This window comes from Anopheles moucheti, chromosome 3 (assembly GCF_943734755.1).
Source record: "Anopheles moucheti chromosome 3, idAnoMoucSN_F20_07, whole genome shotgun sequence".
In the NCBI taxonomy this organism is placed as follows: Eukaryota; Metazoa; Arthropoda; class Insecta; order Diptera; family Culicidae; genus Anopheles; species Anopheles moucheti.
Genome location: NC_069141.1, coordinates 52,290,310 through 52,301,827, shown reverse-complemented (window position 1 = coordinate 52,301,827; position 11,518 = coordinate 52,290,310). Strand labels below are relative to the sequence as shown.

Below are 11,518 nucleotides of genomic sequence, written 5' to 3'. Positions count from 1 at the left end.
GACCTTCCCTTTTTCCAGAGAACGAAGAACGCGCAACGTAATTAAAACGTTGCAATAAAGTTTTATCAACTACCAGTTGTATGGTCGGTTGACTAGCAATCAATATTTGCGGCAGTTAGTGACGGTCGCGAGACGTTTCCAACCAGAACCCAAACCGAATGTAACTCAGTTACTGATTCAATCAAGCGAATCGAAAGCGATGGGAAATGGGCGGGTGCCAATGGACAATGTTACAGTAGCGTTGCATTTTGCGAAAGCACATTTTTGTTTTGTTCCGCAGGTGGCGAATCGATATGCAAAATCTCCTGCATCAATGAACTGCCTACGAGACGTTTCCTGAACAGTTGCCATTCGTTAAAGTCGTTTTAAAATGCAAACGATGAAAATCGTATTAATGGAAAGGAATTTTAAGAAACAACTTTGGTAGTATTTTTGACATATTTTACGTACTAAAGTCGATTTTCATTCAATCGAATATTTTCTACGATGCATATACGTATTTGAATGTTTAGAAATCTGCACGAAAGCAGACGCGACAAACTATTTGAAGCGCCTAAATGTATGCTAATCGCAATTAAAATTAAGCGTTTCGTCTGTATTTTAAGCGTTTACGCTAAACCACGTGTGCTGTAGTTCGATGCTAGTAAAAGGCAACGGATATATAATTAACGTAAAAAATATTTTAATAGTTATAATATGTTTATAATTATGAAACAAACATATAATAAACGGTATGGTGACACCGATTAGAATTTTTAAAATAGCAAATGTGTCGTCTAGTAAACAGTCAGAAGTAAGCCAACGAACGTACGATTGACGAACAATAAACGGAGTCTAATTAAAGAATAAAAAAATATTGAATTAAATACTAATTTAAACGCTTAAACATCTTATTTTTTAATTGAATAAATAGTAGATATACAACCTTTAGAATTTAAACGATAGCCGTTAGCGAATTAATATCACATAAAGTTTGCACAATAGTATCTGTGTTAATGGAGTGTAACTAAACTTCTTTAAATAATGCAATTCTTGAAAGTTATGAACTATAACTGTAAGCAATCCAATTGGCAATTTTTTTTAATATTTTCAAAATAATACTCTTTTTTACTCTTACTCAATGATCACTTACTTAATACTCTTCATTTGTCGACAAAATCTCTCTCTTTAAAATGCTTTTTTTCTTCGGCATAACAACCTTGCGAGGTCTAGGCCTACCATTGTTGTGTTGTGTACTGGGTCCAAGTGGGAATTTTGATAGGTCCTTTCGTGTAAAGCCCGACCCCGCTATCAAATACACCACCAACCCGTCATTTTACTGCATAGTACTAAAATAACGGCAGATAACTACTGGATAAGGTGCCTCATCAGGTTTCAAAGCAGGTATTGTCACCTAGCCAATGTGATTTTTATCCTTTATTTAGTTATCATTATTTATATGCTATTTTTGAATACTAAGAAGAAAAAAAAACAATCTTTGCATTAGAAATACAACATTCAAAACATAAATAATAAATCATTGGATTTACGAATTATCCTAAATAAGCAGGATATTATCTATTTGGTCTTTACATGTTTTTGAGTGCTATTATTATTATTATTATTATTATTGTAATTTATTTCTGTTTTCCTTAAGGATATACAAAAAAAAAGCTTAGAATTAAATTAGAATTAAGGGGAGGGGGAAAAGGAGAAACCAAACGTTAGACAGGATGGGAAAGGAAAATGGTTACAAAGAGGAAATATGAGTCCGAAGATGGTTTCGGTAAACAGAAAGAGGAGAACCGTAGTCGAAGAAAGTGGCAAACCCATTGAAAAGACGAATACATGTTAAAAGAGGATCACTCGCTCCGAATTCAGTACGCCGTTTCGCTATAGCAAGGGGAGGACGGGAACGGAGACGACGAGATGGAACATATAAACTCATAGACGATAAGATACCAGGGACATCAACTTCATGAAGGAGAATTGAGGCTATGAACGTGGCTTGAGCGTGAGTTCGTCTATTTTCTAAGGACTCAAGCCCAAGAAACTTACAACGCTCAGGATAGGGAGGGAGCTGGAAACCAGAGCCAAAAATTCTACGGAATGCAAAGCGTGTAAACGATTTTTGCACTCTTTCGAATCTGAGGATGGAAGAAGGAGAGGAAGGCGACCACACTATGCTGGCAAACTCGAGTATTGGTCTGACGAGACTACAATACAGAGTTTTCAAGCATAAAGGATCCGAAAGGTCAGATCCAATGCGGCGAAGGAGACCTAAGGAGCTATATGCCTTACTGATTACTTTGTCGAAATGCAAAGTAAAGTTAAGCCTGTGGTCAAGCCACACACCCAGGTCTTTAACAGATGAAACCCGATTTTTGTATTTTGTATGTATGTATTTTAAAGCCTAGAGGCCCACGAAGATGCTTAAAGATAAATAACTAAAAGTCTTATTACTCTTATATTAAAGGAACAGAAACAATATATGAATAGTCCAAAGCCAGTGATGAAGTTGGAGGCTAGGATTTTTTATATTTCTTCAAGAACGGCCAGGTCGCATTGCTTGCTGGCTAGGATTTCATACGACCTGAAAGGATTGAATACGAAGGTTCATACGAAGGATTATACAAGAGAAGGAGGAGTTTTGTATTCCCTAATAAATATGACACAAACACAAGCAATTTCATCGTACATTTGAGTTTTATTCTTCATTTTAAATTAATATCATCATCGGTATTCATTCCATTCTGTACAAGTAGACTATCCTCCTCAAGCCGACGGTACCATCATAAGCAGCGACCCGCGGACCCAAGAGGGATAGTCCTGATGAAGTAAAGCCGGAACATTCAACTCGTTCGTTGTGTTTCGAAGTACATATTGAGTATTACGATCGTGGACTCATGCGTACAGCACTGCGACGGTTCGACCGGCAAGCAGCGCAAAAAGCAAAGATGCAAAGCAAAGGTTACAATCGAAATGAATCCGATTCAATTCTAGAAATCTTTCGTTGCGGTGTTCGAGAAATGCGGAACTAGTTCGTAGACCAAATCGCGACAATTTCCCAAACCCGAGTTTAAAAAAAACGATCTGCAGTTCACTCAAATCTACTCTCGCTGGATATGCGTCGCTTGCTCTACCAACGGACGATGCTGTGGCACAAGGGTCACGATCACGAACTATATACAGGGCAAAGAACGGCGGAGTGAAGTTTCGAGCGATGCTCCCATTAGCGGTGGCCGTTGGTGAAGAGAAGGTGATGTTGGGTCGATAAAGCTGCTTTCCCGTAGGCGGGGGCACGAGGAGGGACGTTCCAGAGCGGGGATGATAGAGCTAGGGAGATGAAATAAATATCCACACTTTTGGCAGTGAAGTCAGGCAGAGTGTCCTCCGGGAGTGGGCAGCTTTTGAGCGTGTTGACTGTGCATCGGAAGCGCTTAGTGGTAGTAGGCCAGCGGAGCGGCAGCCTTGCCATGGTACTCAACGGTTCCGTGAGCCGGGGCATAGGCGTGCGAGGCGTACACAGCCGGGGCAGCGTGCGAGGCGTACACGGCCGGGGCAGCGTGCGAGACGACGGTCTTGGCAACGACGGCTGGGGCAGCATGGGCATAGACGGCCGGGGCATGGGAAGCGTAGACGGCCGGGGCATGGGAAGCGTAGACGGCCGGGGCCGAGTGCGAGGCGTAGACCGGGGCGTGGTGCGAGGCGTACACGGCCGGGGCGGCATGGGCAACGACGGCTGGGGCGGCGTGGGCAACGACGGCCGGGGCATGGGCAACAACGGTCTTGGCGTGGACGGACGGGGCCGACTTGCTGACGACGGCGTTGAATCCGTTCACATCATCGGCGGTGTAGTCGACGGTGCGCACGGAACCGTCCGGCTCGACGAGGGAGTACTGGCCCTTCACGACATCACCGTCGCGGCTCTCAACCTGCGACTTGACATCTCCGGTCAAACTATCGTGAACACCATAGTTGTAGGAGTATTTGGGGTGAGCCTGCAACGAATAAACACATCCGGAAGCGCGCGGTTAGCGATCATCAAACGTGGCCTTGAGCAACCAAAACTACAAAACTGTGTTCGCTCCCAATGGCGCACTGTTTCCGTCGGAGCAGTTTAAATTATTCCACTTTGTATGCAGCTACCGACGAGGAAGGTGTGGCTAACGTATTCCTTCATTATCATATTATCCGTTTCGGTGAATTATAGATGAGCTTGTACTGCGATCGAATTTCAGTAGCATTTTCCATTAATTTTAATGACCCCACCTTTTAACAACGGTTTTAAGATACATTTCAACAACCTATTAAAAAGCGATCGTTTGTGATCGATCGAAGTAATGTGTTCGCTTTACCGTCTTATTAAAAAAAAAAGAGCAAACGTCTCAACACACCTGCATTACTCTGGTTGCACATCAGCTCAGTTTTCACTCACCTTCGCAAGTGCATCGATTAAATGGAATGATCAACTGTTTAGAAAACGCGATCAAGGGCAGGTTGCGCATTGGTGCTTGTGTGGCTGTGACTGCAGCTACAATTGGATGTTTCGCTACGCGTCACCAAAAGTGGCAGACGATCGCCCTCAAACAGTGTGGCCACTAATGAGGTTCGGTCTTTAAAAGGGTTTGTTTGTTACGCCACGGTACGGCCGGAGTTATGATGCGCGAAAATGATTGTCTTGCATGTTTTTTTTTATTGGAGCACAACAAAACAGTGGCGATATTCCCACATTGTTTGCGTAAAAGATTAGAAATATCACAATTACAAGGAGGGGTTTTAAGCTTTTGCTCAAGCATCCAATAAGAAATGTGTAATTTTGTAATATTTTTAAATAATTTGTTACTTCCAGAGCAAATCAATCATGGAAAAGAAACAAAAGACTTCAAGCGACGAACCTCGGAATTACGATTTTCGAACGATTTCGACTTCAGTCAAACATTTTATTGTTTGATTGAACTATTTGTTCAAGGATTAACTCTGATCGTAGATAATCCACACTCCAACACAATACTTGAATCCTTGTTGATGTAATCATTTTTACAAAAACTTCAACAATTTCACTATAATTTTGAGTTAGGACTAACGATCCTTTTCTTACGACTGTTTACTTACGTAGTAGTCTCCCTGGTATTCGTGGGCGAGCGGGACCACACCAGCGGCGGCAACTCCGAGAACAGCCAGGCACACAAGCGACTGCGAAGGAAACGATCGGAAGATTGAGAAGAAATTAGAAATCACACTCACACACATACACACACTGCGATCAACCACTGCGGGGTAGTTTCCGGTAAACCAGAATCCCGACCAGGGCGTAGACTAGCACTAAACGGAACTCACTTTGATGAAAGCCATTTTAATTGGTTTTGGGGGGTTTAGCGAACTTTGCTTTGCACTAGGACGAGTTCTGAACTGCGAATGATATCTAACTGATTTGTGCTGACCGCTTTTATAGTCAACTCCACCCGTGCGTTTGCCACTGCCGGTGTCCGTGGGGCTTCGGCTAGTGGATTTTGTTGTTCCTCGGGTCTCCTTTACCCATCGTCTACCATCGCCCATACCCATACCCACCCGGCAGTTCGTTCCCTTTCACTCTCAACGGTTCGCTAGCGCCGTTTCATTCGCCTTCTAAATCTCAAGTCACCGTTCGAAAACCGAGACCCAAGCTCTCCGAGCTGTTCTTGTGGCCGTAAACGTACGATCACAGTTGATCTTAGTAAGAAACCGAACGTGGAGATGGGAAGAGCGAGAGAGTCTTTTTTACAGAAAACGTCACACGGCAAGGAAGTCGGAGCAAGCAGAATGAGCAAGAGAGCCTCTTGTCTAGTAATCGCAATAGTGGCCAACATGCCAAGATGCTGCAAAGTGTGACCCACGAAAGGGGGAAACAACGCCGAAACACTACCGCGTATGCATTTGGTGGAGTACATTGCAGAAGGGAGGTCGCACCGACCGGAGTGTCATGCGAGATACCGTTGATGAGTGACGTCAGGCCTAGATGGAGGCCGCAGAGACGTACGAGCGGGGAGGGGGCCCATTATTGTACCACTCAATCGATCATTACACGACCGATCTCGTAGAAACGAGAACGACCCGTACGATGTTGGACGGTAGGTGGACGGCTGGAGGCTGGACAATTTTACAACACCCTGGCACGATGGCTTTAGACGCAGTGCCGGATGCGTTTTGTGGCGTGCGTTCACCAGATACAACATACAAACGAGTGTAAACCAAAACAAAAAAAAACACTGTATTAAACATCACGCACCAACAAAGCATTCTTGTGAACGAACCATGAAATGAGATGGAAACCTCACAGGTCCGGTTATTGGTCCTGTGTGGTCGTGAACCGAAAGCCCTAAAAACCGATCCATATCCTCATTTGTCCGATGGGAGTGATTTGGTTTTTATGAACCCCTCCCTGTCGTGGTTTCCTTTCCCGGAGACCGCCGTCTTTCGGCAGTACCGAGCGGATTGGTCAAGAGTGAAGGTCAATCTGTGGTCCAGGTGCGAATAAGAATTTTCTTGCCGATTCCACAAGCGTTGGGCGTTCTAGCCTATCGGTGGGACAAACAAAGAATGCTTTCATGATTCCATTGAAGGTCTGCTGAAAAAGGGCCACAGCTCAACGTGTCATGCGTCACATCCGGCTGACGGGCTGGTTCGGTACCGTGGGTTTGATTGAATTTTTGAATGAAAATTGCACACCATCAATTTTGATTCCGGGAGTGGAAAGAGCTGTTAATCTTTGGTTACTTCCTCCTCGCCATATTGGATATGATTTGATGGCAATGTTATGCTAAACGAACTAAAAATGGTATGTTCATACGATTATCTAATTTTATTATAATTTTATATGTCCTTGAGATAAGCTTCCGATACATATTCATTTAAACTAATTCGACATTGTTTAGAGAAATAAATTACAATTCGAACTCTTTTGTTATACTTTCAAAGTATTTTATTTGAAAAAAAAATGTATTCAAAATAATTTAGTGTTTCAATATTAAATTCCATAAGTAAAAAGTTTTTTTTTATAGTTTAAAAATGATTAATTATATGAGCAGGAGGAGACAATTTACAAGGAGGAAATGCCTTGCAAGATTATACATAACTCAACACAACGGTGTTGATAATACTTCAAAAGAAATAAATAAATAAACATTTAAAATGATAAATTTTTTATCAATTTTTGTTAATTTGAAAAATATAAGTAGATCCCTAAATGCGCTAATATTCGATGTAATAGTACGGCAATAATATATCTCCTCACATTTTTTTTAAATTCCTATTCGTGTCTGTCCCTTTATTTACTCTCAAAATTCCGCACAATATTGATACAAGCTTACGTTTAATAATTTCAACATCTCCATCAAAACAAACACTCAAACGCTATACTACCGTTATAATTATTAAGTAAGCTGTCATTGTGTGGTGACATTTCTGTAGCAACCAGAACTGTCATTGTGTGGTAAGCTTAATGCGTTTTTAAACCTTCCACATAAAATTTCGGAATCTTTGCGACGTCTGTTCCAAAACGAGCGCACACAAAAGACGCACGCCACCAAAAATCCACCACCCACGGAACAACTGTGTACAAGGGTGAATGGTGAAGGCGCGCACTGGGGGTACAACAGCAAAAAAAAATGAATAAAACCGCAACCATCAACCCTCAGCTCGTTCAGCTTCACTTCCCGAATCTTCGGGTGGCATGCGAGCGACGCCACTTAGTAGCAACAGTCAACATTTAGCTGTCAAATGGTCGAATACGGACGAAGGAATAAATGCTCCAAAGACAAATGATGCCGGTAGAGAGGACGCCCAAGTCACACACCCCGAGGGCAAAGGAACATGAAAGATCGCGCTCCACGAACGGTCTGGGCTGTGCGTGCTGGGCGCAGGAGGCACCCCTATCACTAGCCGTATGCTGCATGGGCTGGCAGCATTAAGCAGCGCGCATATCGTGTCGAAATGTTTGGTGGTGTTCCGACCGCACTATGTCGCACCGTGAAGGAGAAAGGTTGTTAGGCGGCGGTGGTGACGAACGAGCGGTCGTACCTTTGGTGTTTTATTTTTCGCGCGCAGAGTTCAATGTCAATGGTAAAGTTCTTGGGCTGGGTATGAAATTCACTCCGCGAAGTTACCGCTGAGAGGCTGTGCTATGCGCTTGCGTATAATTTGCGCAACCAACGATGCTGCCCTCGGTTACTGCGAACGTTGATCCGGGCGATTGGACCGATTCCGAAACGGTAACACAGCTCCATACCAATGTCAATGTCACGGCAGCCTCCGCGACCAGAGCCGTGGGGAGGTCAACAGTCGGCGAAGTGCCCGTTAATCCATTTCTCTTCTTACCTCGGGGCTGATTGATTTGCAAAGTGGTGCTTCAATTAATGCGCATCGCCTCTGCTGTAACGGTCTAATGGCGAGCGGTTCGATTCGAGCCCTTCAAGGAAATTCAATTGTAGCTGCGGCTGCGGGTCTCCAATTGAAGCACTGATTCAGTGGTGAACAAAGCTTTGGATCGACTCTCTTTTTATGTTTGATGCAATACTGATCAGAACACAAGAAAATGTACTTCAAACTAAATAGTAATTTTAAATCAATAACTAAATCGGGAAAATAATATGAATAATATGAATCTAGACTAATAATTTTTAATTAAATTACATGATCAATATTCATCGTGAATGGCAAACTTGCGTTACACTGGCCAACATCATCATCCGAATAGCTTCATTTGCCCCTTCACAGCCCACTTTTACCCCACAGATACTGATTTATAATGACAGAATCGGTTCAACATCGTCGATATTCAATTGAAGCTATAAAGAACACAACACAAACGCGATAGCCCCGATGCGGAGAGAAGTAAAATTATGACCACAAACCGTACCCGGTGAAAGGATTGCATATCACAGCGCATATTGTATGGTACTGTTATCTTTCGCTGTCATTATGAAGGCTAAGAGTGCAGTAGAGAATATAGAAAACAAACACGCCTCATGCAGTTATTCTAACGTTCTGCGGCAATTTGATTTATTTCACATCGATGCTGAAGATGTAATCAATTCATGTTCAATTTCTTCTTCTCGATATGAGATACTCTACAATATGCTCAATAGCGGTCGTTTGCGTAGGGTGAATTTTGTACAAAATCGCCATGTTGCGTTGCGCCCAGCCGGCTGACAGGAAAGTATAAAGTAACATGAATAAATGTGCAACCAGCATGCTACCATTCCCGGTATCGAAAGCCCGGGGAATGTCTGAAGACTCGCCCTCCCTTGTTGAACCTAATTCCTCCTTCTCGTTCCCCGTACATCAGTTGCCTGAGACGCAAGTAACGCTTGAACTTTGCGCATAAGCTACCGTCAGCCCCCGCGAAGAGACACTCGTATAAGCCGAACCGTCACTAACCTGCATTCGGTTTGCGAGTATGGACGGACAAGAAATTAATCCCACTGCAAGGTAGTGCAGTACAGGCTGGTAAGAATGAGTTGGATGAGCTGCCCAAAAAAGGACCCCACACGTAATGAGTCAGCGTTCGGGTGCGGGGTGCATGTAACTGCGTAAAAACGTATCTAACTTCATGCTGCTGATCATTCCACACAGAAGCTGTGGCGATCTAAAGTCAACCTTTCGGGAAAGCAATTTTAGGTGATTGATACCCATTTGTGTTTTCTGCTTCGTAAGAAATAAATAAATCTATTCTGTCGGGGGTAAAAAATCCGCACAACACCTCAAGAATGAATCAACCTACGCATAAGCCCAAGCAAGTCAGAAATAAAACGAATCCGATTTTGCTTATTTAGATCACTTTTACGTGCACAATCACTCTACCCCAAGGTTCCATTCTTCTGCCGGGGATCCAAAAAAGGGGAGCGTCTACAAGATAGCGGTACGCTCACGTTTTTGTTTGGTCAGTTGTCAAATGGTTGTCGCCGCACCAAACCGAACCGAAGCGATCCAGCAATTGAGATTATACTCATTGTGGATGTTCATCGACCCGGATCCCAGGAGTTGCCGCTACCAAGGCTAGAGTCATCGTACGATCGCTTCACTACAATCGATCCTTTTTCCTACGCCAGTGATTGTAAAATACCCCCAAAAAGTGACCTTTTTTTCGCTTTCGGCACCCAAATTAAGGGTTTTATACGCTGAGCTTGAATTATTGTTCCGCAAGCCCGTGTTCGTAAGCGAAAATGTCATGAGCGAATATTTAGCATTCAGCATGGTTCTAGTTCAGGTTTTATCTTTCACCAAGCGGGGCTTATTTCGGGTGACATTTGAGGTTTTTGTTTTATAATTCAACTTATCTTGGGAACGCATTGGTCGGTTTCAATTATTGTGCGTTGCTTTATTATATTGTTCTGCTTTTAGGAGTATCAAACATATGGAATCGATCGCTTAAGGTAGAACAGTAGTAAGGAAACAATCTATCAATCGTGATCACATTTAATGTTACTACGCATTCTTAATGAGGTATATAATGCATAATTTATTGCTCTTAGCTTTCAACTTTTATAATGTTTGCCAGTTTAAAACGGTTGATCACTTTCCAACAAATCAAACTTTAATGGATTATGATAATGTTTCATTTGCTTTGTAGTTAAAGATTCATACGATATTTAGAACCCTTTTTCATGACACTCTGAAAACAGTTTCATGCAAATACAACAAAATACATATAACTCAATTCTAAATTGCATTATTTAAATAATAGTTTAATTTATTAACAATCATTAAACATAAATGCGAATTGTTATTGCCTTCGAACGCAGGGGATATTTAGGCAAACAAACAAACATCACCTTTGTTTCCTCCAATTGTTTAGATACAGGATCCGTGAGCGTGTCATAAATAACAAACGATAAAGTTTAATGCACCTTCTAAATAGGAAAAAGCAACTGCTCTCAGTCATTTGCCTGCCGCAACCCTGTCGGCCTCAAATTAACAACGCACGGGGGCACAGACACCACGGCTTACGGGGGCGACCGAACTTGGTACGCTCGAAGCCATCTGGACCGACCGACTTTGCGCTCCCCAAACCGAACGGGACTTGGTGTGAACTTTTACGCCACACTCAACTACCCGCACTACGAAAACAAAATGCGTTCATTAGCATACACCACCGAACGGAGATCATTATTTTGCAATCGATTCTGATCGCCCGCGGTGCTTACTGACTCATCGAAACTGGGTAGCATTAGATAGAATCTGCTTCCCGCCTGCTTACTACAGAGCCCCCGAGTCCTTGATCTTACCTGCCGCTTGTTGTACTCGGGCGATAGTACCGGTTGGTGGTGGTCTCTGCTTCCCCGAAGGAACGGATTTCCAATCGATTGGTCTCTGGGCGGTTTGTTCTATTTAGAAGTTGCTGCTATTTGCAGGCAGTTGATTGCGTAATGTGTTCTAGTTTTCATCTCGGTTCTAGATGCCTTGCCTATAGGTTGCCCTATAGGAGCGAATAATTAAACTTTAATTGTGCTATTTGTTCTGCTGCGACAAGCAATGGAGTGATTAATATACAGACATTACC

General features: G+C 42.9%; 1 protein-coding gene across 1 annotated transcript; it reads right to left on the bottom strand.

Annotated features, from left to right (window-relative positions):
- Positions 1-2,674: 2,674 nt before the first annotated feature.
- LOC128302403 (larval cuticle protein A2B-like) lies at positions 2,675-5,386 on the bottom strand. Its single transcript, XM_053039222.1, has 3 exons — positions 5,320-5,386; positions 5,095-5,175; positions 2,675-3,980 (listed from the first exon to the last, which is right to left on the bottom strand). Exons 1-3 carry the CDS (start codon positions 5,332-5,334, stop codon positions 3,420-3,422), a joined length of 657 nt encoding a protein of 218 aa, XP_052895182.1. The 5' UTR covers positions 5,335-5,386; the 3' UTR covers positions 2,675-3,419.
- Between the last annotated feature and the right edge of the window lie 6,132 nt (positions 5,387-11,518).